General features: G+C 50.3%; 8 protein-coding genes across 8 annotated transcripts; 5 read left to right on the top strand and 3 right to left on the bottom strand.

Moving 5' to 3' along the window:
• Nucleotides 1-684: 684 nt before the first annotated feature.
• HO173_005023 (uncharacterized protein) lies at nucleotides 685-4,279 on the top strand (the record flags this gene model as incomplete). The annotated part of the gene is made up of 2 exons (XM_037306941.1): nucleotides 685-3,463; nucleotides 3,516-4,279. The coding sequence occupies 2 exons, from the start codon at nucleotides 685-687 to the stop codon at nucleotides 4,277-4,279; spliced, it is 3,543 nt and encodes a 1,180-aa protein (XP_037166065.1).
• Nucleotides 4,280-4,587: 308 nt separating this feature from the next.
• HO173_005022 (uncharacterized protein) lies at nucleotides 4,588-4,830 on the bottom strand (the record flags this gene model as incomplete). Its single annotated transcript, XM_037306940.1, has 1 exon — nucleotides 4,588-4,830. One exon carries the CDS (start codon nucleotides 4,828-4,830, stop codon nucleotides 4,588-4,590), a length of 243 nt encoding a protein of 80 aa, XP_037166064.1.
• Nucleotides 4,831-4,963: 133 nt separating this feature from the next.
• On the bottom strand, nucleotides 4,964-6,191 carry HO173_005021 (uncharacterized protein; the record flags this gene model as incomplete). The annotated part of the gene is made up of 4 exons (XM_037306939.1): nucleotides 4,964-5,775; nucleotides 5,848-5,915; nucleotides 5,969-6,048; nucleotides 6,102-6,191. 4 exons carry the CDS (start codon nucleotides 6,189-6,191, stop codon nucleotides 4,964-4,966), a joined length of 1,050 nt encoding a protein of 349 aa, XP_037166063.1.
• Nucleotides 6,192-6,834: 643 nt separating this feature from the next.
• On the bottom strand, nucleotides 6,835-8,404 carry HO173_005020 (uncharacterized protein; the record flags this gene model as incomplete). Its single annotated transcript, XM_037306938.1, has 4 exons — nucleotides 6,835-7,556; nucleotides 7,612-8,227; nucleotides 8,280-8,297; nucleotides 8,354-8,404. 4 exons carry the CDS (start codon nucleotides 8,402-8,404, stop codon nucleotides 6,835-6,837), a joined length of 1,407 nt encoding a protein of 468 aa, XP_037166062.1.
• A 1,378-nt stretch (nucleotides 8,405-9,782) lies between these two features.
• HO173_005019 (uncharacterized protein) lies at nucleotides 9,783-10,727 on the top strand (the record flags this gene model as incomplete). The annotated part of the gene is made up of 4 exons (XM_037306937.1): nucleotides 9,783-9,984; nucleotides 10,052-10,080; nucleotides 10,144-10,281; nucleotides 10,341-10,727. 4 exons carry the CDS (start codon nucleotides 9,783-9,785, stop codon nucleotides 10,725-10,727), a joined length of 756 nt encoding a protein of 251 aa, XP_037166061.1.
• A 468-nt stretch (nucleotides 10,728-11,195) lies between these two features.
• HO173_005018 (uncharacterized protein) lies at nucleotides 11,196-15,849 on the top strand (the record flags this gene model as incomplete). Its single annotated transcript, XM_037306936.1, has 4 exons — nucleotides 11,196-11,550; nucleotides 11,591-13,364; nucleotides 15,358-15,536; nucleotides 15,602-15,849. 4 exons carry the CDS (start codon nucleotides 11,196-11,198, stop codon nucleotides 15,847-15,849), a joined length of 2,556 nt encoding a protein of 851 aa, XP_037166060.1.
• Nucleotides 15,850-17,179: 1,330 nt separating this feature from the next.
• On the top strand, nucleotides 17,180-19,352 carry HO173_005017 (uncharacterized protein; the record flags this gene model as incomplete). The annotated part of the gene is made up of 2 exons (XM_037306935.1): nucleotides 17,180-17,701; nucleotides 17,757-19,352. 2 exons carry the CDS (start codon nucleotides 17,180-17,182, stop codon nucleotides 19,350-19,352), a joined length of 2,118 nt encoding a protein of 705 aa, XP_037166059.1.
• Nucleotides 19,353-22,192: 2,840 nt separating this feature from the next.
• On the top strand, nucleotides 22,193-23,089 carry HO173_005016 (uncharacterized protein; the record flags this gene model as incomplete). The annotated part of the gene is made up of 3 exons (XM_037306934.1): nucleotides 22,193-22,245; nucleotides 22,296-22,415; nucleotides 22,465-23,089. The coding sequence occupies 3 exons, from the start codon at nucleotides 22,193-22,195 to the stop codon at nucleotides 23,087-23,089; spliced, it is 798 nt and encodes a 265-aa protein (XP_037166058.1).
• Between the last annotated feature and the right edge of the window lie 2,040 nt (nucleotides 23,090-25,129).

Below are 25,129 nucleotides of genomic sequence, written 5' to 3'. Positions count from 1 at the left end.
ATAACGCGGATCTGATAAGATTACGAGGTTTTATACTTAGATCTATCGTCGTTTAGCTGCGAAGTTAGTAGGCTAACTCGAAGGGGCTTAGCGAGGCGAGCTAATTCGAAGGGGCTTAGCGATCTTAATAGGTCTAAGGGACTAAGGCAATTGTTAGCGCCATTTATAGAAAATTGTAGAGAACGTACTTGCCACTCTTATATCAGCTTACTTCATATTTCTATATAGTTTAAATACGAATATGATGATGTTGTAATGTCTCGAAATACCGTCAATTCTCGTTAAACGGCCAGGTCTTGTGAAGGGAGACTTATTAGTATACTTATACTCTGAAACGATTAGATTAGAGAGAAGATTAATAATTATAGAGAAGATAGAGGATTTTAATTAATATTACGTAGTATTTCATTATAATTACTCTATTATCTCCATAGTTAAATACTTTAAATCTCGTTTAAATACCTTAATTTCGCCGTTAAATATATAGTTTATAGTATTTTACTTGAAATACTCTATCGTAAATCTATTACAGCCGCTAATATCGATTGTATACTTTAGAAATCCTTTAAAATCATTCTGAAAGACGAAACAGCCGGCGCGACAAGAATGTTTCAACAGACGCGCAGCAAATATATTGAATTTTGGGTCCCCCACTAACAGCAGCTGGCTGCAAGCCGCGATTCAATGGATCCCGAAGGTCCAGTGAGCTCGATAGCTCTTTTTAAAGAGACCAGAGCAGATCTTGAGCCCATCACTCCAGGCTCAGTGATCCAGATACAGATCCCTTCCAACAGCTCGTTCACTGTTCGACCACGACAGCAACGACGGATCCTGAAGAATACTACCGGTCACAGAGATGAAGACTCATTCACAAAGTGCTGTATTGCAAAAGCTGGATCCCTCTATTTCGGCAGATCCAAGCGACATCCACGAAGCTTCCTATGGCGCGTACTGCAAGAAGGGAAAATTCTGGAGCTACGTTCCATTGATCTAAGCAAGAGCAGCGATGAGACAAGGGAAGCGTCTTACATTATACAGCTTTGCTTCCCAGCCGGGCTCAAGCACGGCGGCATAGCATTGGCGGACTCGGAAGATCAAAATGTCCTAAACGTTTTCGCTCTGACAAGGTGGAGTGAGCTATACACCTTCACGCTTCGCAAAGACTTTTTCTGCCTCGCCGCAGCGTCAGAAGAGGACGTGTCAAGGTGGTGCAAGGTATCTAAGCCGGCCACATTCAGCATAAGCACGCCTCACAGTCTGATCGCTGCAAGTTTCCGACAGCTTATCGTTTCACTGAGTGATGGCCGGATTCTACGGTTGACCAGGAGCAAAGACGAAGATGGGTCGAAGTGGCAAGAGGCAACATACGGTGATGGGCAATGGGCTTCATCTCTCCGAGGACTTGTTCGGTGGCAGGGAAGCAACACTGTAAATTATGACGGCAATCTGCTAGAGCAGGGCACACCCATCGCCATGGCAAGATCTCCAGACAAGAAGCATGTGTTCGTTGTGTGTCTAAACCACACCCTACGAATCTGGAATTTAAACAAGGCCGCCAGTGTGTTTTCTATGGATCTGCTGTGGAAGCATCGTGAGCTGCACGACATACCAAAGGTGACGCTGGACCCAGGCAGTCCAAATTTACTCCAAATTTTCAGGATCGATGAGATCATAGGTGGATGCGAGTACTATGCTGTCACTTTCTCTCCACACGATTTTGGACAATTTAAATTCTGGGGCATCCGGGATCCAGACCATGGTGCCAAGGGCGTCCTCGATCTCTTCCCAGAGTATCTTTTGAAGCCACCAGATCCCGACCCCAGTCCGGAAAGCAAATCCATATGGAAAGTTGCGGACTTCAAGATCACCGGTGGTCAGCAAGGAAAAAGCCTCGAGATATGGATTCTCATGAGGTCAAACCGGCAGTACAAACTGTACAATCTGAAATATGACATCCAAGATCTGATAAACGTATGGCATGATAGCTGGTCGACTACGGCCTTCGAGACTCTGGATGACTCTGAACCACCACTGATCTCCGACCTGGACCCTGAAGATGCAACTGATAAGTGGCTTGATTACATCTTCTATCCGTGCAAATACCCAGAGACAATCCTCGAGACAGCTCTTGGCATGTATTGCTCGGAGCGCTCAGTCACACTACCCAACCCCAAGGCTCCGTTGAAAGAACGAATGAATTCAGCGATCGTAACCCATGTCAGCATAGTCAATGCTGCATCCGATTTTGATACATACCGTACAGCCACCAACGAAGAGTGGACTGTACTGTGGCAAGACATACGTGATCTGAACATATCGAGATGGGAGGTTTTGTCTCTCGCCTGTGATGAGCACGCTCAGATGCCTTGGGTTGCTTTCGCCGATGGATGTTCTGCAATACGTAGCTGTGATAAGATCGAAAATATAACCCACAACAGCTCAGCTGATTTGAGCGTATCGAACAATTTGTTACCGACTCCGTCTATCGAAGCAGATCCCGGAGCTGAGCCCAGGCTTCCAGATGAGCTTGCAGTAATCATCGAAGCAGCAACGACCTTTAGACGTAGCTTCAGCTACCGGCTTCGAAGCACCTGCGGTAGGGTCTTAGCTAGCGAGCTTTGGCTTGACCCTTCATATTCTGTTCCGCTTCGCATCCAATATTTCTACGACCAATGCAACTTTGCCGATGAGATTGGCAGCGCGGCTTTCGACGATTTGGTGGGCGCACTACACCAAATAGGAGGTTTCAATGGTCTAGAAACTGACACTTTTCTTGCCATTCTCGATGGTTTGGCTCATGGTCTTCCAGAACATGCGTCGGATCTAGTGCACACGAGATTTGGTCTCAAGCTGTTAATCAACGGCGCTCAAGAAATGATACACCTGCGTGTGAGCTTACTCTTCGATTTACTGGTGCTGGTTGTCGTCGTCGATATGGAAATTGACAGGGAAGAGACGCCTATGGAGAATTTCGATGCATCTCGGATTTATGTAGAATTACTCGAGCTGCTCAAGCAATATCAGATCATGCAATGGCTCGCCAAGAATACCCGAACGGTGAAGAGCGACCCATCAGCAAACCTAGTGCGGGCTAACACCTCGAAGGCCGATTCATCCATCGACAGCAAATCTAGAATTTCAACGGTACTCGAAAGCCTCTTTGCTTTCGATCTGCCCGCCCAGTCACTCGAAATGCAGTCTCAGAGCGAAGCACTTACCCAGAGTATTCAAGACCTTCTAATATGGGCTACTGGTGGGCATGACCCGACAGTGACATTCGATGACGTCCCCGTATACGTGCAATGCAATCTACTTGCAAACAACAACCTCGACTTAGCGTCGGATTTCCTCCGCTTTCAACCCCCAACGGCCTGGGCAACATACATTAAAGGTCGATTATCCCTTCTAAAGGGCGAGTTTACAGAAGCAGCTATCTACTTCAGAAAGGCCGCTTTCAAGCTCTGTAAGCGGTCCTCCCAGCTCGAGCTAATCTCATTCTGACAGGCCATTCGTAGCTCGCCCTAGCAACTTCGACTACCACCACGCCTCCCACTCTCTCCTCACCCCCATGGAATCCATCCACTTCGGCCACGGTCTTCCAACCTACTACACCCACCTACTCAACCTCTTCGACGCCCACTCCTGCCCAACCCAAATGGCACACTTCGCCCATCTAGCCCTCCAACTCAGTCCCGCCTCTCAGTCGATAAACCAATCTACCACCATTACCCTCCTGACATCCCTCTTTCAAGCCTCCATTCAAACCACCGATTTCTCAACCGCTTACAGCGCGCTAATGCGTCATCCGTCACCATCAACCCTCCTGCCGAGTTTTATCCAGGCGATCATAAGTACGCCGAACGCACTACCGCAGTTGCTGGCGTTGCCATTTCCTTCAAATTTGCATGAAAAGATTGACACGTTGCTCGTTGAACAGAAGAAGTCTAAAATACTAGCTGCGTGGCGTCTCCATCACCAGGATTTCCGAGGCGCGGCTGCGGCGCTGCTACCTCCGCTGCAAGTTGCGCAAGCGAGGGCGAAGAGGGGTGACGATGGATTAGAAGATAAGTATCTGGCTGTAATCAATCTGCTGGCTTGTGCGGGGGTGGGGAGTGGTTGGGTGTTGAGTGAGGACGTGAGTGGCAAGGGGAAGAGGAAGATCGTGGAGGTTAGTGATGTGAGGGCGCAGTATCAGAAGGAGTTGGACCGGAGGAGCGTGATTGAGGGGGGCAGGTTTGGGTTTGTGGGCGGCGGTGGAGATGCGATGGATGTGCTGTGAGGGAGCAGGTGGAAAAGCACATGCTCCCATCCTTTCAGCCGATGATCAGAGAATGTAGCAAAAGTCACGCATAGAGAGAAATTCAATTCACAATAGGAGAAAGCTCTCTTTCCATTCGATTCCGCATATTCTTAGGGAAACCTTTTTCGTGGAAAATGACCTCTTTTTCGGGCATCGCATCTGACTTATATGATCTCATCAAGGGTTTCCACCCTCTATGAATGAACAACCATTTTTACCCAAACTCCGTGAAAAGTGTCCCCTTTTTTTTCCTGGCACCGCGCCTGAACTGTAGGATCTCAACACCTCTACAACATAGCAAGGGCTCTCACCCAGTATGCATGACCTCTGCTCCATTCGCTGATCTCTAAGGGGAGGGGAATCAAGGGATGAAACGGACGGCTGTGGAGGTGATGTGTTACAGCTGCCAGGTATCTACCGAAGATGCTAAACGCTGCAACGCGTACAGGCATGCCGGATACTCCCGCCTTCATACTCGGAACGACCGTAGTCTCCGATTCAAGTTCCTGTAGTCCTAGGAGAAAGAACATGATGGCCGTTTGTTATTCTGAAATCATGGTTCCCGCCCAGCGCCATGCGAACATAATCCATGATTCAAGCAAACTTGCCGTCTCAACCCTTGCCTTTCTTTCTACACCTCTCCATGCCCCCACGCCCGGTTCATCAATCCTTCTCCAAATCCTTCGGACTCGGATCCCCAATCCCATCCTCCTTTATCGCGAACAGACAATCGCTCTCCGGCAGGCACGGACTATCATAAATCTTACAGATCCTCGTCTCCCCCCTTCCCTTCTTGAGACTCAACCGCGTCGTTGACGCATGCGCGATGATATTCCCTCCTATCGGCTTCTTCGGATCCGGATTGAACATCGCGCTGGGTCCGCCGTCGACTTGAGCAACAACTTGGTTTGTGATGACGACGGCGATGCCGAATTCGTCGGCGAGACGTTGGAGTGTGCGCATGAATTTCGCAAGGTGTGTTTGCCGGGAGGAAAGTTCGGCGCGGCCGGAGAAGTCGGTGCGGTAGAGAGACGTTGCGGAGTCGACAATGAGAAGGGAGAAGCGGGTTTCACACATCATGTTTGAGGCTTGGTTGAGGAGTTGGAGTTGATGATCGGAGTTGTAAGCGCGGGCGTAGGCGACATTGTCCAATACCTCCTCGCCAGACAAGCCGTATCTGTTCGCCACGGACAAAAGTCGCACAGGTCTGAATGTTCCTTCAGTATCAATATACAAACACTTCCCCTCCCCACCACCCATATCAAAAGGCAGCTGACATGTCACGGCAAGGGTATGGCAGATTTGGGATTTTCCAGTCCTGAACTCGCCGAAGATTTCTGTGACGGAGCCCGTTTCGACGCCACCAGCGAGCAAGGTGTCGAGTTGTTTGGAGCCAGTGGTGATCGAGATGAGCTCGGAGCGGCGTTGGTGCATTTCGGTTGCCGTCGTAAAGCCCATGGGGACGAGTTTGGATGCTGTGAGGCGGGTCAGGGGTTAGTGAGGTGTTGGATAAGGTGGGAGTGAGGGGGAGAGGAGGGAGTATGGACCTTCGGCCAGGACCTTGGTGGCTTTTTGTTCCGAAATGCCCTTGATCTGCTCGAGCACTCTGCGAGGCCTGTATAATCTCAGGCATTGTCCATCAAGTATCGCATTTTAGAATGGACCAACGTATATGCCACGGACTCCACAGTATTGAATCCTCCATCGACTATGAGCTTGATATCTCGAGCCGATAGACCAGCGACGCCCTGATACTCCTGTCAATGTTGACGGTCATAGCTCAGGTATTAGGTATCTATACTTCCAGCACTGCCAACGGAGTAGGAGCTCCAGGTCCCCCACTGCCATCTCCAAAGGTCGATTGAGTCTCCTCAGCTTCCCCAGCACTCATGACTGCAGGGTTTTGAGATCAAGCGTTCTGGGAGACAGCACGACAAGTCTTTTTGCTCCCGTACGTAGTTGATTTGAACACTGGACTCCAGCGTTTGTGCAAAGGGTAGGGTTCGAATTAGTGTGGCAAACGGTTGTTGTTGTTGATATTGATGTCGTGCAAGCAAAGAAATGACGCGACTTCAATAGGCCTTGGCATCGCCAACTCACGTGATTTGTGGATATTGGCTAAACCAGAGAGGCACAGTCAGGGGCTGGAAGCTATGAGAACCACTTCAGTTTTAATAACTTTTAAAGTGCTATAGCAGAGATCAAGCAGCTCATGTACATCGTCAACTGCTCTTTTAGTCATTAAGTTTACTGTTACAAGGTCAATGCCATCCACCAAGCAAAGCGGTGTAATCCCCAGTGTTCTGTTACTTTCTGAATGTATTTTAGCAACAGACCACTTGTCGAGATGCGCATGCCGAATCCTTCGCATGCAACTGTCAACCACCAGCTTGTGGTATACCGGTGCGCCTTTTGATGAATGCTCATTAAGCATGCCTAATTGCTCGCGCTTTTCGACTCCATTCTAATACCAAACGCCCTGAGGAAATACTATCAGTGATGGGGAACGGCCTTCCAGTCATTGGATCAAGTTCCTATACATCTTCAACGAAACTCGAGGCCCGGCTCCGCCTTTGCAGCTTCTTGGGTTTCCGATCGTAGTCCTCCCTCACGTCCGCAATGTCGCTGCTTCGTCTAGGGGTATCTAAAGTGCCAGGGCGAAGAATTTCAAATCCTGAATTGACCTTACGGATGACTTGAGACCGTCTTAGTTGTCGGTTGCCATCGAAGGGTCGCAAGGGCTGGGCATGGCCCTGGATATAGTCAATGTCGCCATTGCCGATCATCTCAGAGTGCTGATTTGCAGGCGGAGCGTCTACCATGACTGGAATGCGGTCCTCTTTTGGCGAGGTCTCGGGGGTGGCGAATGGATCGCTGACTTCGTGGGTCGGACCCTGGGACGAAGCAATCCTCCTGGAGACAGAATCTTCAACCGGCGCATAGACTACAGTCATCCCGCTTTCTCGATTTCGGACGTGCAGTCGACCTAGTTCGTCCATGTGTGATTCAGTATTGCTTGCAAGTGGATCAAGCTGAACAGGCTTGTATCTGTCGGGATTGTAAGAGTTGGAGGTCCGGATTTTGGGAGGCTGGCGAGATGCAGGCTGGCGAGATGCAGGATGAAGATAACTGTTGGACGAGCGTTTGGGTTGGATCGGCTGGTTCGCGTCACTATGGTTCTCGCTGCCAGATGAGTTCTTAGAGTGGCCAGGCCACGATGTGGAGTCACGATATTCTTCACCTGACGAATCGGATCCTGGGCGGTTTTGAAGTTAGCGCGAAGTCTTCCAGACACAGCGGGATATGCTCACCTTCGGGGCGCTTTCCGTTCCTATCAGCAGCCATTGTACGGCCTTCCAAAGCTGCGAATGCCTCTGAATCTTCTGGGTTTAGCGAGTCGCTATATCTCAACTGCGAGGAGCGACGAGGCTGATAGGTGGGGCGACCATGACTTTGATGGTCAGAGGTCGGTGGCTTGATGTGTTGTTGCTCTGATGCCACAGGTCGATCGATTGGGGTGGGGAGCTTGTACGAGGGGCCAGCTGAATGATTCATTCTAGGGTTATTAGGATATCCATGGACTGGCTGCGGAATCTCGATGCGTGACATCTCCGAGGTTGACGATGATGCCTCGGGAGAGTGGTCTCGGCGGGCTGGCTTCGGTTTCATCGCGGCAATGTTCGGACTGCCAGGCATGCTGCTTGGAGTGTTCGCTCCCGAGATCCAAACACCATCGACCTCAATGCCACTTTCCAGCGCTCGAATCCCGAACGGGATCCCTTGACGCTGACTTCGGCCTCGCTTGACGCTGGCAGTGTGCTGCATTTCCCGCCGTACCGCCGCCTTCGTCTCGGCGACGGCTGTGTATTTGCGCAGTCTCCATTTGTTGTAGGTCAGCTTGATGAGCCCGAGGAATATGACGAGGAGCTGTGCAAGTCAGTCTCGTGCTGGTTCGCGAAATCGGGTTGGGACAGCATACGATGGAAGCTCCGAGGATCTGAGGGATGAGCTAGTCAGTACAGATTGTAGGTGGACTTGCTTTGTTTGACTCACGAAGACCATCTTCTCCCACAGTACCCATGATGTGAAGAAGGGTTTCCCCATTGTGACGTTGTCTTTTCTTGATTAGCGGGCGAGCTTGCCAGAGCTTGTCGTTGTTTTTTCTGTGCAAGATTAACGTAGATACGGTGGAATATTAGGTGTGGTGGGCTGAAACGAGTGACTGCGGCAGGAATGAGAAGTGTGAGTCAACCGTCGTGGTGGCAGTGGTGTTGATGATGGTGGAAGGAGAAAAGAAAAAGCGAGTGATGATGACGACTTGGTGAGGTAGGACCTGAGCCGGGGTCGGAGTTGAAGGATCTCAAAGGTAGGCAATTCAGAAATGATTAAATGGAATGAGTATGGCCATGCATTATTATTGATGACGACGAGGTGAAGAGAAACGAGAGAAGGGAAGAGGTCGTTGTGTTAAACGCAGCATGCAAAGTTTGTGCGTGTCTGGGCCCAGAGTAAAACGGGGTGCCTTGCTTGAGTGGGTATCCTGTTTTGGCTAGAGAATACGTAAGTATGCATTTCTACGCGCTGGCCATCTCCTTTCTTAGAAGTCTTAGAAGTCTTAATAGTCTTAGTATGATCCGATGCCAGGATCTCATTCTTCGCCTTTTCAAAGCTCCAATCATTTGTCGCTTGAAATACTCCGATTGTAAAAGCTAAGACTGCTAAGGGTAAGGTAGTACCCCACCTATAGAGTAAGCACGCCCCGAGCATCTCCCTTCAATTGCCTGCAGCATCTCATCCTATCGGCTTTCGGCACAATTGGGCGCATGCAATGCACGGCAAAACCAGATTTTTATTTTATTTTTTGGCGCCTGTACCTGTTTCTTTGCGACAGACCCCAAGGTCTACCAGTACTTTGTGCATGCTACTGCAGAATGTCTGATGCCATCTGAGTCCTCTAGGTACTTATGATTAAGGTATCATGTCCCCATTAGTGTGTCAAATCAAATTCCAAGCGTTAACAAATGGGCAATGACGAGGTTTCAAGGATGTTAAAGCGGTTTCAAGCGGGATGGCGCGTCGGTCACCCGCTGCTTAGCGTGTAGCTATTTGTGGCAATATTGTGGAGAAAAGCAGCAGGACCAGACCTTTACTGCAATTCCTGCTTCTCTCCGTACGTAGACAAACTTCAGCTTCCAATATTTTACTAGACTAACGCATCAATCGAGGATGGCAGCAACGACATTGAGAAGAGAGACTGTGGCAGAGGAGAAGGCAGAAGGACCATGCATTTTGCTCGCGGCTTCCCGCTTTAGCTCGGTCAATTGCATTCCGAGATCCGTTTTGCCGTCATAGATCTCACCTCAAAATAACCTCCAAGACAGACAACGAGAACAGCCACAACATCAATGCTGCGATTGCTAACATACGCATACTCTATATCGCCAAGCCATTGCATCGTTTGTATATATTAACTTCCATCACCATGCCTCCATTCCGCAATCCATTCAACAAAAAGCCGCCGGTCGTCAATGGCGTGCCAACCATCGCAGACGAGAATGTCAGGCCTTCCCTTGGCGTTCGTGGTGACCATGCATCGGAGAAGTCGAGCTACACTGGCTCAAGAGCTTCATCATCATTGAGCATTAAACCAAGGAAGGAGGAGACTGCTGAGTACAAATTGAGCGGTGTGTGGCCCCAAACACTCTACGACCCGCGTGACACTGGACTACCGAGCTGATCCGAGACATTTAGTTGTCAACGATAGTGGTGTCTATCTTCCCGTAGGTCATGCCCAAGAAATTCACGCTATTGGATTAGCACAATGGCGCTAATCAATGCAATAGCCTTCGCCGCCAGAAAAGAAGAGCTTTTGGCAGAAATCACCCACATCCACCATGTCCTCCAACCACCGAAGCATGCTCAACGAAAACGAACCTTTCTCTATCTCCCGCGAATCGTTCGACTCATATCGCAGATCGTTCGTAAGACAAGCATTCACCTCACCGACCGAAAACATCATGGCTGATAGTAATCTCTGCAGGACATCTCCGCCCGCTCTCCAGTCTACTCACACGAGTCTACCGCCGCACGGCAAAGCCTAGACTCCACAATGTCCCGTCCGTCGCGTTCCGCAGTCAAATCCGACTCGTTCTCTCGACCTGAGCCCACAACCGAGGACGAAGAAGGCTTCGAGGATGTTGGACTCAACGATGAAGGAAAGCAACCACCGAAGAAAAAGAGCATCTTCGCGCGCTTTGGTGACAATTCTGAGACGCCAGTGACGGGGGATGCTCCTCGACCAACTTCGAGTCACAGAGGCTTTCATCTTCCAGGCAGGAAGCGTGGGCAGAGTGTTGGTCAAGGTGCCGAGCTAGGTAACATGGATCGGCCGATTGCCAATGGGAACGATGATGGAATCGTTAGATAGATGGTCAGTGTGGGAGATCGGAGGAGGCTTCTGCTGTAATGGAAGACGATCGTGTTGCTTCGCATTGGGTACTGGAGCATTCTGACGAGAGGGCGTTCGGTGTTTCTGGACGCCTACAATCTGGAGATCCTGTCGTTACACATAACATACGGCTGCGAGGCCACGGGTGGTAATATCTAACGAGTTGCACGATGTTATATATGAGGAGCAGGCTCCAACAGAGCACGAGGTGTCGGTGTTGGTAGGGCTAGCCGCCTCATCGGAAAGAGAACGAATGATAATACTAAGTTCCGTTCTTGACTTTTGGAACCTTGCCCTGCCTTGTAGTCATGCTGTAAACCTGCCATCTTGGACCTCAAATAATTTTGTGGATTTGGGTGTCGCAATCTCAAACGGCAACTTTTGCCGGGAGGGCCGTGAAAAATATCCTACACACTCCAGGGTTTCCCTCAAACATTACAACCCGCAATGGCAGCTTCAAAGCGCAAAGAGAACCCCAATTCAAAGCTTCCTACCGGCAGTATCCCGAAAAAGCCGAAGAAGGAAGAAAAGCTAGCGAAGAGCTCGAAACGCGTACAAGATTTAGAGACCGCCACGGATTCCGATCCTCTAGTGGAGTCAGACACTACGTCGCAAAGTGGCGACGATGATGGTGTTAGCTGGCCGTCAGAAGAGGGGGATGAGGAGGGCGAAATTTGGGAAGGTATTGGAGTTGCAGAGGACCACGATGATGGAGGGGTGAAGATTGCTGCAGAGGCAGCGGGTGCATCGCAGTCAGCGAAGAAGGCCACTAATGCAAATGGCACTGCATCAGGCACGTCAAGTAAAGCACAGTTGGCTGGGTGTAGCTGATTTCAGAGCAGGAAATACATCTAAACAAGCACACGCAAAGCAAAAGGTCGAAAAGCAAGACCGCAAAGCCGCCAAACCCAACGCGGACTCAATAGCCCGTTCGAAGAAGCTATGGGAGCGCTTACGGCGAAAATCTCATGTTCCAATAGAGGAAAGAAAAGGCCTGGTCACAGAGCTGTTCGACATAATTACCGGGCGAGTCAAAGACTTTGTTTTCAAGCACGACTCTGTCAGGGTCATCCAAACGGCTCTCAAATACGCCAACATTGATCAGCGGAAGATGATAGCGAGGGAACTGAAGGGGGAGTATAAGACATTGGCTGAGAGTAAATACGCAAAGTTCTTGATCGGAAAAATGCTGGTACATGGCGACGAGGAGACTAGGGACATGGTCGTGCCGGAATTTTATGGCCACGTGAGACGTATGATCAAACATTCAGAAGCTTCCTGGATACTGGACGATATATACCGCGGTATTGCAACGCCTTCACAGAAGGCTACGCTGCTACGGGAGTGGTATGGCGCCGAATTTGCTCTATTCAAGTCCAGTGAGGCTGGCCCAGTATCCGCAGACTTGAAGAAATTACTTGAAGACAATCCAGAGAAAAGGACGCCTATCATGCGATCTTTACATGACCTAATCAACCTACTTGTGCAGAAGAAGACTACAGGCTTTACGATGCTCCACGACGCTATGCTCCAGCAGTTCCTCAACCTGGCGCCCGGAAGCGAAGAAGCTACCGAGTTCATCGAGCTCTTGAAGGGTGACGAAGAAGGCGATTTACTCAAGAACCTTGCCTTTACTAAATCTGGCGCTCGTCTCGTCTGCCTGGTTCTCGCATACGGCAACGCGAAAGACCGAAAACAAATCCTCAGGACGTACAAGGAGACCATGAAGACACTGGCGTATGACGCTTACGGGCATCAAGTCCTTCTCGCCGCCTACGATGTCATCGACGATACAGTCCTAGTCTCCAAATCCGTTTTTACCGAACTCGTAGGCAAAGAACCACTCTCAGAGAGCCAACAGCTGGATCTACTACAAGCTGTCAACCATCTCAATGCACGTGTGACGGCTCTGTACCCATTCTGCGGCAAAGCGAAGGCGATTCTGCCAAACGAGGACCTGAAGCTACTCGATGAGATCCATAGGATTCGGAATACAACATCGAAGAAGGATCCCGAGGTCAGGCGGAAAGAGCTGGCGGCATCACTTTCACCGCCTTTGCTTTCACTAATAGTTTCAAGTGCGAAGGAGATGGTATCGACCAGCTTCGGATGTCAATTCATCGGTGAAGTACTTCTCGGCGCTCCTGGAGGAAGAGAGCTTGCTGTGAAATCCATTGCTGCGTTGGCAGAAGGTGATGACGGGACCAAGTCTTTGTTGGAATCACCTGCCGCGGGAAGAATGTTGAAGAGCCTAGTGCTGGGTGGACGATTCAATCCCACTAAAAAGGGAATCGACCTCGCAGATCCCCCGTTGGAGTTCCATGATGTCTTTTACAGCGCGATCAAAGATGAAATTTTGGATTGGGCAACAGGTGCTAATTCGTTCGTTGTGGTTGGATTACTGGAAGCGCCGGGTTTTTCTCATGTGGAAGAATTGAACGAAAAGTTGAGAAAGGGGAAGAATAGGCCGAAGCTTGTTGAAGCGGCTGGGCCAGCTGGGGAGGGAGGCGTTAAGGTGAAGGGCAAGAAGCCGAAAAGGGTCAAGTCTGAGGATGAGGCGCCTGTGAAGACCGGGAATAAGGGAACTCAGCTTTTACTTAGGAAACTTGATGGGAAGTAAGTACCCTGGCTATGACTCTTCATGTTTTCCATCCTTCATTGTCTACAACATTCTCTCTCTTCACTGCCTTGTGAATATCTCTTGCTTCCAGGACGAGTGAGTCACTCCATCATCGTGAACTAGCAATCCCGGCACATTTCACAGCCTACCACTTATTTTTTCCTATACATATGTGACATCGCTGGACGCCGGTCAGCCTATGTGAAGGTTTAGCGTGGAGATCGGCGGCGTTGTGGGTATTTAATCCCCCAGAGAATCTCTCCTTCTTCCATATCACCAACAATGCCGGTAATGCCTTTGGGCTTTGGTTACCAGAGGGGGTCTTTTGATTCGGGACTTGTCTATTCTGTTTGGTGATCGATTTGGGTTGTGCTCATCAAAAATGGCTAGCAATATGCGTGTAGGATCCATCAGACTTTGTCGTTTGTATGGCTTCCAGCCATAACAAGTCATCGATGATGATCAATCTTGAGCTCTTTTTTGTCACATGTGGTGGACGATCTGGATCGCTTCCACTCAAAACTTGCCATCAACATGACTTTCGCTATAACAAGTTGTTAATAAAATCTGGCTTTCTTGCCTGTGAAGCGATCTTTTTCCATCATGTTTGAGCATTTCAATTCCCAAAAGTGGTGACCGATATGGATTGCAGGCCATTGAAAATCGTCATCGAACACCCATTCCAAACCTCTCCATTACAAATATACACATTTCCAATAGTCAATATCCAAACTTCCACTTCACTTCCCTAACCCCTTACCACGCAATCTACCCTGTCAATCAATCGGAACAACACCTTTCCAACACCATCTTCCTCCAACACTGCCATCTCACCAGCCACACCATGCCTGAAAGCCGACACACTGAGCAAGTCTCGACACTTTACTACCCTCCCTTTCCACCACCTTGCACCGAAGCCGCGCCACGGTGTTGGAACCGGAGCTCAAAAATAAGCCTGGCCAGTACTCCGTGCGGGGAGTTTATGCCTCTCAAGCTGAGCCAAGCCAAGCAGAGGAGATGAGAGGAGAGGAGAGGGGTCCTTGTCCTCGCGGGCGCGGTACAAAAGGGGACCATGCGCTCTCGTCTATTGGAGAAAGGGCAGTAGTATGCACAACGTATTCATTCTCTTTCCAACCGCGCCGATCCTATTTTTCCTTCTTCTTCTTCTTCTTCTCCTTCCTTCTTAGAAACACGCATCCCAAAGCCTTCAACCGCCTCCGCATCTCCGCCCGCTTCCATCGACTCCACGCCCCCCCTTCAACATCACCCCGTTCGTTCCACCGGAGTCGCACGACCGACTCTGAGCGCCGCGATGGCCGGCCAACTCCGACGTTTTCGGAAAGGGGACGGGTAGCTCGGGCCCAGAGGAAGAAGAAGAAGAAGGGTGGTGGGGGCCGTGAGCTCCGCGGCTGGGTTTTCGGTCATGGGTGGTTCTATGCTGTGGCGGGTGAGCAGGGGCACGGTGTGAGGAGATCGGAACCGTGCGGATTTGCCCCGACGTCTGGGGGTTGGAGTGTGGGGAGGGGAGATTGGGGTGGGGGGTGGGTGGGTGGATCGGAGGGTTGTGGATCGAAGGCGGGGGATGGGAGATGGAGAATGTGACGGCGAGGACGAGGGTGGTGAAGAAGTGTGGGATCGGCGGTGTTGTGGCGTGTATCATCCCTTGCGACCTCTCAACTTCTTTCGAGTTTTTTAATCATTCATGCGTTTTTTCTTTCTTTATACATATGTACAACATTCATTCGTTCATGGGTTTGATCCTTTCTTGGTATGTACAATTCTGGTGGAACTTTCAGAGTGTTGCTTCAATTGCTCCCACATCCACTGCAGCATCACCCGGCAGGGGCCAGTCCGGACCGAGAATCGGCAAAACACCTGCACAACTCGCGGCTCAGAAATTCTCGGAGTGGACCAAGCTTGAGTGAAACTCGAGCTTCTCGTCCCTTTGTCATCTTTCTCACACTCACCTTCGGCACATGCGAAAGCAAGTGTAGTCTTCCCTGATTACACACACGATAGCAGAGAAGCCTGCCTCCATGACTTGCTTTGCCCGAACTCTTCGCACGCTCCGCGCTCAGCCTCCATCCCCCGCACACCGACTCGGTTCCACGAATCCATCTCGCAGCCCCCATGCGCAGCGCGTACGCGAGCACAACGTCGGCACCCAGGTACGTCATCATTATCCGGTCCCCAGTCCGCCAGCTCTTCACTCACAAGCTAATACTGGCTCCAGGGATGGACCACGGATCGGAGAGAGGCACGAGGCCGAGCGCAAGCGAAGCTGCGGTGGACGACGGCAGTGCCAGCGGTGCACCAGGCATGGACCGCGGGTCTACGGATACGGTGCAGAACGGGAGCGCGGAGAGCGCCGACCCATCGGGCTTCAAGATCGAATCGGACTCGGATGGCCAAATCATTACTGTCGAGGACGGGGATGTGACCGATGCGATCTTGCGCGATGGCGCCTTTGAAGAGGGGTGAGGTAGTGGGGTGCGCAGGGTGGCAGTGACTGGAGAATTGTTGATGGGCGGATCACATGAGCATACCAGCAAGCCAGTATGCCACTGCCCGTTCGCGTGGTCAGGGTCGATGGTACCGTGGTGGGGTGGGTTGCTGAACGTCCACCCGTGAACTAATGCTGGCAGAACTGCGCGGTGGATCTGACTTTCTGCTTCGATAGGCGCTGTGATTCTTCGAATTGGTTGGCTTATTATAAAGATCTCGCGACTAGTCTTCCCGCAACGGGGGCTGCACTGGTCTTTTCAATTCTGGCGTGGAGAATGTTCGAAGTGGATGGTCAGATCTTTGGAAGAATTTCGTATACGGGGCCATTCTTCCAATGCATTGAGCTTGAAAAGCAGAAGGGGTCGTCGCTACGACTGATTGCTTGTGAACATGACTGTTATAGGCTGTTTGCAAGGATGTTCCCATATGTTACTAAAAATAAAAACGACCGGGTTGAGGAAACAAGACATCGCCGTCATGTTGATAAAACCTCATGCTCGGATCCTGCAAGGGACTAGCCGGATTTTGGCCGCGAGGAATGGGAGGATTTCATAAAAGTTATATATAGTGAGGGCGGCACGAATTGTCAAATCAGTCGTTCAGTTGTCGAGCACATGTCCGCAAAATTGGCTTGGTGACGGTAGTATTGACGTTATGTGATCTCTAGGTATCTTAGTATCTCTTTACTTTTCGCCGTCCTTACTTTCCAGTATCATTGTGCGTGCTCTCCTCGTGGTTTCTTTTTTCGCTGCTGCTGCTGCTGCTTGATCCTTTTGCCAATGATTTAAATAATTGCAGCGCCAAGTATTGTCTCGAGCGTCTTCCATTTTATCAGTCCCATGATGCATTGAGCCAATGCAAGTCGTTGCTTCAGTGTTTCGACATGGAGCCCGGCCTCCGCAGCTAAACCCTTTCAGGCAACGGAAGTTGCCGCTAGAGAAGGGATTGAGCAGGGATCGCTCCCGCCCGCATGGCCATAAATGGCCGGCCTTGCGCTCTAAATTCACTAATTTCAGCAGGACCATCACGCGCTGGCCTGTTTCAAGCTCATCCACACTCCTCCCCGCCGTATACAATAACCCTCTTGCCATCCAGCCTTGATGCCTTCTGCTTGTTCATATGTATATACGTATATCAATCTCGTCTTATAGTCTTTCAAGTCCTATCGGCCAGTCTAACCATCATGAAGCTTATTTATTTGCCCGATACGAGGATGTTTGTGACGCTTGATTGCGCTTATTGGCATGCATGATTCATGAAGAGGGCAAACTCCTCGAAAAGAGTCAATGCGCGATAGCCGTTTAACATGCAGATCCTAGCTCCTCTGTCGCCTACTCTCACGAATCCCGATATGATATTGCCCGATAATCCTCCTTCCTCTGCCGATTCCTCCCCATCCACTCCCAGGAAACCACAGCGATTGCCTTCTTTATCGCCAACCAATTATCAGCATACCACGTCTGACTCAGTGCCCGACGACGGACCTCGAGAAAAGGGCACGATGTTTAGCCCATTCAGGAATGGAATTCTGCGCCGCCATGACGGGTCTATTAAACAGAGATCGGGTTCAGAGAGAGACGATAGGAAAGCTACACCAAAAGAAGAAGCCGCGCTGGCCTCGTCACCCACACTTCAGGAGGACCATGAATATGAAGGGCAGAATGGCTACGCGGAGGCTGCTGCGCAGGACAATGATCACGTCGAGACGAGAGATAGCATCTACAGTCCTCCATCAATCCTGGAAGAAGATGAGGATGACCCATATTCGCACGCCGCAATGACCAGAAGGGCAGAGGAAATCCTGGCCAATGCAAAAAAGCGTCTTACGGTGAGCCCTGGCATGGATTGAGGGTCTGTAGAGAAGTTCTGCTAACGCAAAGCAGAACATGGAAGGCAATCTTACTAGGGCACGCAGTACACTGGAACGCAGACCATCTTCGTCGATGTCAACATTCTCAACCCATGGGCCGGAACCTGTATCGCTGTACACTTTACCAAAAAAGGGCAGAAGTCCGGGCGGCTTCTCACCTTCTAAGCATCGTCAAGCCAATCTACCAATGCTGGATGAAAACCAGCAAGGGCATTATAGGGTTTCCAGCGAGACGTCAGTGCCATCCACGTTGCACACAGTACCCAATGGACACTCATCAGAAGATAAAAATATATACGCACATGGCGGGGACCTTTCTGCTAAAGAGAGGAATTCGGAGCCCAGTCGCAATTGGTTCTGGAATGGCTTGACACGCAACACAAGTCTCAATCATGCAGCCAGACATAACAACGGATTGCAACCGCTCAACGAAGACGGCCCTGCCCCAGAGTCTTTTGAGCAGCCTCCACAAACCAACGAGTGCAAAGATGACGAGATTTTCGACCTAGAAACATCACCAAAGGCAGCTACGTTCGAGATTCCGAAATCTCCTGCTACCGGACTTACCAGGGCTCGATCCACTACTCAGATGCGTGACCTCCGTGATCAAATGCAAGATTTGAAGGGGAAGATCTCAACTTTGAAGCAGCGAGCAAAGGAAGACAATCTGCGGAGACGAAGCCTGCAAAGTTTGCGCACACCAAGCCCATTCACGGCAGCAGAGCAATGGTATACTGGGCAATCAGTCCCGGAGGCTGGTCAGTCACCACCACAAGGACTCGGAGTCGTAGAGGGGCCAAAAGTACCAAATGCAGGAGAAACTCTCAATGAAGCCTCTCAAGAAGACTTCGGACAAACACCCGCGGCCACTGAAGAAGGCGACGCGACATGGAACAGCGACCTCGATACCGAAGAGCCTTTGCAAAAGCCGGCAAACCAAGAGGAGGAGCCCACCCCACGATCTTCGCAAGTTGAGTCTGTAACCTACCACAGAAGCCCAAATCAAAGTCCCGCCGAGCGACTGATCATCATCGATGAATCCTCACCCGGGGGCCTAGATGGCAAAGAAGATAGCTTGTACGGAGACCAAGATTATCATGAAACAACCGCAGAGCCCGTTGTTGAAAGACACGAGGACAGACCAGACGCTTTTGACTACGAACACTATATCCTTCATAGCGCGATGGGAGCCTACAGTGGTGTGGGCGTGAGACGGAGTAGCAGCATGCGGAAAAGGAGAGCCAGTGACAGCTCCGCGTCTTCCGTCGAGACCACTAAGCCTAGAAACTCCACGAGCGAAGTCAATGAGCATGCGAGACACGGAAACGAGAGCTCAAGTGGTGGGAGCCATGTGAGAAAAGACAGCGTTGAGTCAGTCTCGACAGTCAACACGTTTGCTACCGCGATCGAAGGGAAACCCTCGTCTCCTTCTGATGTTGAAGATGATTGGACTCCACGCCAGACTATGGCCGGATCTTGGCAGCCAGAGACGAAGAAGCACAAGGTCAACGGAATCAATGGATCTCCCAAATCGAGAACTAAGAAGCATATAGCATCAGCATACAAGGCATCCAGGAACGATGCGAAGCCTCCCGGGGAAAAGCGTTAGCTACGCAGCCTCCAGACCTGTTATCGTATATAACGACGATCGCCCGCCTGGATACTCTTGAAGAGGGTGGGCCTGTCAAACCCCTCGAAATCAGCGACAAAGACCGTGAGCTGATCGAGCGATTGGTTGGGAGCCTCGCCAAGGTCTGTGCTAATCTACATAACCTTGGCGGCGAAGGAGCAATGTACGAAGCTCGAGTCTGCCGGCGGAGATTGGACACTGCACGCCGTATGCTGGATGGAGAGGTGAATGGTGAGGCTTTTTGATCCCTCAGCTAGGCGCCAGGCCAGAAGAGCCAGGGCAAGACAGAAGTTGTCAGTTTTTGAAGACTGCTACTATTGCGATTTATTATACCACATATGTTTTCTTTCAATTCTATATGACTTGGATGCGGCGAAAGTATTTCGGGGATTCTGATTTCTTGGATATACCCAATTTATAGTTCTTCTAGGATTTTACCCCTAGCCTTGTACTGTATACCCCTCTATATTTCATATCAGTGACTTTTCTGCACTTGCTCCCTCGTGCCGTTGACCAAATGTTGCTATTACGTGTATTTGGTTGAGGGTGAGGTTACAACCAGGTATCGCAGGCTCAACGTCCGACATGTCCTTCCCAGATCCAACGCGCTGGGCGAGATACCAAAAAGTACGGCGGTCGAAAGGGTACACATCTATAGGATATCGGCACGACAAGCATCAACGAGGAGCCATCTCCCCGTTGAACGCGCAAGATTTCGATCACGAGGGACAGGTTTTCTCGAAACGATACCGCAAACCAACGTAACGACAAGAATATTCGTGTCAACTTCTGACAGATTGCCGGGCCCAAAGTGTTGGACCTTGTTCGAGCTCTTCGTATGCGAAGTCCCACGATCGTCACCCGCAGGGACGGATCTTGCGTCGGAGCTCGTTTCGGAGAGCGGAGGTACAGAGGTGCAGCGCTTGCCGCAGGAGCTTGGGGTGGCGTGATGGAACGGCTGTTTTCTGCGTCGTCGCCGGAAAAAAAAGGGAGGGGGGTGGGTATGACCTTGCGGCGAAGAGGGGGGTGTTGTGAGAGTATCTAGAAGGGAGGAAGATGTGAGGGATCAGGATCCTCCACACAGCCTCGCATAAGATGTCGGTTTTGTTGCAAATACCCCATCAGTACCAATGGGAAAACAAAACATCTCCTGCAACAATTCACGAACCGATTTCCCCAGTCACGACCATCCGACCCAGTCCCCCCATCTCATCCAAAAACCCCCAACCCTTAGCGCCCACAACCCCCCCCCCAGCCTTTCCCCCAACTCCCTCGGGCCCACATCACGACGCCGTGAAGCGCTACGCCCGTTTCGAGGTTGCGGTCCTTGCCCGGTTCACTTCGGAGGTGGGGACGGGTGCTCGGGGAGATGATACCTGGGTTCGAGTTCGCTTCGGGGACGCCAGTGGTGTTTGGTTGAGGTGTTTGGGTCCGAGGTTGGGTCAGGTTGGGTAGGTGAGTGAGTGAGTGTTGATATCGGGTAGTTTGGATGGGGAAGGCTGTTTGGAGTGCGTGAGGGCGTCTTGCTGCGCTGAGAGGGTTAGGGGGGCGGTGGCCGATTCCGGTGGACGTTTGGAGCGGTTCGCACCGTCGCTTGCTGTGAGTGGGGGAAGTTTTGAGATGTGAGTAGGGAGGTTGAGGAGGGGGTGGAAGTTGAAGTTTTTCGGCTTGTGAGTGGGTCACGCGATGGGGGTTTTGTTGCTGGGCTTTGCGTTGAGGCAGGCAGGCTATGTCGGTGGGGTCGCTTTGGTACAGGGGCTGATTTGGTGGAGAGGGTCGGTGAATGGTGTTGACTGTGGAAATTTGCTGTGGAGGTTTGAAGCTGGATGATGCGAGACAATTTCCCACGCGAGTGATGTGCGAACATGTGATACGCTCACGGTCTAAACATTGGCCCGGTTCAAGGAAGGTAGGATTCCTTCTTCATTTCGCTCTGATGGGAGTGACGACGGCACAATCTTGTGTTTTACTGTCAGAGGGCGGTGAAGGCATTGAGAGCTTCATTCACTGCTCGACTCGGGGCTACTTCCTACGGTGCGTGGTGAAGCCTCCTGGGCAGTCACAGGTCCTAGATCGAGATCGAGAGGGAGATCGAATGTGTTCTTCGTGGGTGAATGCCTCGTATTCGCTCTGGGAAATGAAGCATCTCTTCCATTCCCTTTAATGAAGGCTCCAAGACGTTAAACCTCTCTTGTCAATCCCCCCTCCTAACCCATCTCCATTCACTCATTTCTCCCACTCGCCACCTTTCGCCACCTTCATACCACACTACTTAATGCCCCGAAACTGTCCGATTGGACTTCCTCACTCCTATATCCAACCAACTATACCTCATTCAGATTGCAGGACTTCCCTTCAGCACTTTTTCTTCTATACAATGTTTTACAATATACGCTAGCAAGATGCAGTAAAGCAAAGTATGGCAGATGACACTGACCTCTGACCCCCACGGTGGCTGGGAGTCTTGGACCGTGAATGAGAGGATGGGTGGTATATATACATAGTGAAACTTTCTCCTTCGTTCTCTTCTTTCTGCAGAGACAGAATCCTGCAGCAGTATTTTCAGCGGCATTCTGAAAAGCTTTCAAACATCTTCCACTTTGACTCCCTTTGGCCGAGGTAGCTTCAACAGCATCGACAGCTTTCACTCTCCAGAGTTCTGCCTCAGACATCTTGATCTCCACTCAACACCGTTGAGAAGCTTGATAGGGTCTGCATCTAATCTCCGGGCTTTGGTAAGTGTTACCTGCTCTTGAACTGTTTGCACGGCGTATATGAGTTAACGTCCTACCAGCATCGATATCCGTTCAACGCCCAAGATGTCAGCCAATGACCAAGTTCTCGGCAGTGTGGATGACGGCGAGGCGCAAGAGTAAGTAGAGACTCATCAGGGGATCTGAGCCCTTATTGACGGAGATCCAGGCCAACTCCTACCCAGCCCCTGGACGACGCTGAGGATGTGTCAAGCGAGGAAGGTGATGTTGACGCCGTGGACGGCGATGCCCAGGACAGTGATGCAGCGGCCAGCGCTTCGGGGCGGGTGTAAGTATCAAGTCCTCGCTTCCAACTCGCTCAACACTGACATCCTAAGCAATGACCCAAACGTGCCACCAGCCAACGGCGTATCCACACTCAACACCCTGCCGGTCGAGCTCCTTCGATTCATCACAGCGGACCTCGACCCTATCGCCCATCACAGCCTTAGGCTTTCCCGCAAAAGTCTCCGAGCACACGTGGATGCTCCTCCCCTCATGTCGTATGGGGAATACATCCAGTTTCACAAGCAATTCGAAGCCCACTCACCCCGGAAACTCAAAGAGCTTCTCTGTCCCTTCTGCAACACCTTCAAAAAATCCACACCATCAAAAACAACATTCACAGATGCCCAAGCCGTTCAGAACTATAGCGGCAAACGTACCTGCATCGAATGCGGTATTGCGAATGGGCACTACGACAAGCGCGATGTGGTGATCAAGAAGAAGAAGCTTTTCGTATGCGGAGGGTGCAAGCTTATCCTACCGCATGAGAAGGAGGACAAGGTTGTCGCGGATGTGGTCTTCACGAAAGGCTATCCATACCATGACAGCGGTTGGGGCAGAGGTGCTGAGATCACCTTGGATTCCGGAGGGAAGAGATGGTGTAAGCTGTGTCGCGTCGTGGTTGGTCAGTTGGGAGACAGCGGCGCGGTAAAGGTAAAGCAGGTATATATGCCCTGAGGAGATTGGGATCGAGTTTGGGACTTGGCTGGGGCAGGCACGAGAAGGGTGAATAGCAAGAACAGCGAAGAGAACTCGACGTTGGAGGCGTCATATCCTTCATCTTTCCGTACCCATCAAACTTAGCAATGCAAGATATACATCTCTTTGGTAAATTTTGACTTTTTCGCTGCGCCTTGCACGCGAGCTTCCTTACATCTAAGGTCCCCTCGGCTCAGATACGTAGCTAGGACTGCAAGATCGTAACTGAGAAGAGCACAACGTCGTCCCGCATGTATCGCCAGCAATACTATCAAAGTTACTTCTATCAAATAGTAACATCGATATTCAAGTAGTTCAGTTCCTTGATAGCACCTTACTATTAGATAGTAACTATCAAATCGATTCGTAACATAAATACCTATTAACCGTTTTGATGCATAGGGCCTTGGCGACGGAGAAATCTTCTCCGCACAAATGCCAGCTATTAGCAACCACTAAAAACCTAGGCCTTGATCAGCCAGACACCCCTATTTGGACCTAAAAGGCCCGTAGGCCCCCGTAACGCGCAGCGCCCCCGTGGGGGTGCTGCTAACACATGCGCATGCCTATATCTATGCACTATAGCCACTGCCTCTTCCCATAGTCATTGCTGTCGCTATTTCTCATCACCGTTATCATATCTACCCCAAAGACGTCTCGCAAGAAAGCTCTTTCTGGCCATGTCGATAGAGAAAAGGACTGACAGGAGGAAGAACTTGACGATAGCGCGATATATGTATATAACACTACTTTAGAGCGTGTTTTTAAGACTCAATAGTAACTATTGAGTGAAGTAGCAGGTCGGACCTGCTACTTCAAAATTATTGCTATCTACTATTCGTAGGGCTGACGGGTGGCAAATGGGGTCAAATAGTTACTATTTGCAATAGCAGAAGTAACTTTGATAGCCCCTAATGTTGCATACTAAAACGTCAAATTTCGGAATCGGCTGTGAACAAACACTCGTCTGTGTATATGTCCGCCGAACCCAGGAACAATTGCTCTGTTTTGTCATTTTGATCCGATTATGAATTGTGTCCTTCTGCATCCATCGCGAAAATTAAAGTATAGCAGCCCTGATATGAGTAATATGTGCTGGGGCGCGGGCTTCCCAGTAGTGAAAAGCTTGCCGAGTACTGGTTTTTGACTATATTTGATTCTCAGGGAGACCCCCTAAAACCCCTCGGACCCTTCGGGGGCTCTTTAAGGCTCTCCGAGAGCTTGTATCGGAGGGGCTGTCAAAGCAAGCTCGAAATTTGATTTTTTAGTGATATTTGATTGATTTCGAGCTTGCTTTGACAGCCCCTCCGATACAAGCTCTCGGAGAGCCCTAAAGAGCTCCGAAGGGCTTCAGGGATTTAAGGGGTCTAACCCTGAGAATCGAGAGACGTTATTGATATACTCAGGGGAGACCCCCTGAAACCCCCTAACCCTCCGGGGGCTCTCCGAGGGCTCTCCGAGGGCTCCTGCCGGAGAGGCTCTTCTCGCAAGCTCGATAATTCACTAGTTTAGTATATCTTTACAAATACTTTATCAAATTTCGTCTACGCTACATTATTTGAAAGCGTATAATTAACTCTATAACTTTATAAACTTACTTTATTATCATATTTTTGATAAAAGAAAAGGAATCAAAAAAGGTAGATTTGAGGATTTTGAAGTTCTTTTCCAGCTTCCTCTTTTGGACGTACCCGTGTGCACCCGCGTTTAGATCGAAAATGAAGAAATAAGGTGAGTTTTAGACTGAAAATGGTAGAATCCGATGATCTGATTGGTCACTAGCCTCTTAGCGTAGCACCCATTCTCGTTTTCAAGTCTTGAGCATTGAGAAAGCAAGCTTTCCAATGAATTGGTCTGAAGCCCGAACGTCTCAACTCTCCACGATATGCTTGTTCAATAATTGATTGAATACGGGCAAGAAGCCTACTAAAGACCAAGCCGAAGATGTTTTACATAGTAATGAATAGTTTGAACATTGATTCCATTACCCGGCTTCAACGTACAGGGGAAATACGCTGG

This window comes from Letharia columbiana, assembly GCF_014066305.1.
Source record: "Letharia columbiana isolate WasteWater2 chromosome Unknown Sc0000013_s0, whole genome shotgun sequence".
Lineage (NCBI taxonomy): Eukaryota > Fungi > Ascomycota > Lecanoromycetes > Lecanorales > Parmeliaceae > Letharia > Letharia columbiana.
Note: the sequence above shows the minus strand (reverse complement) of the source record. Positions and strands in the feature narration are given on the sequence as shown.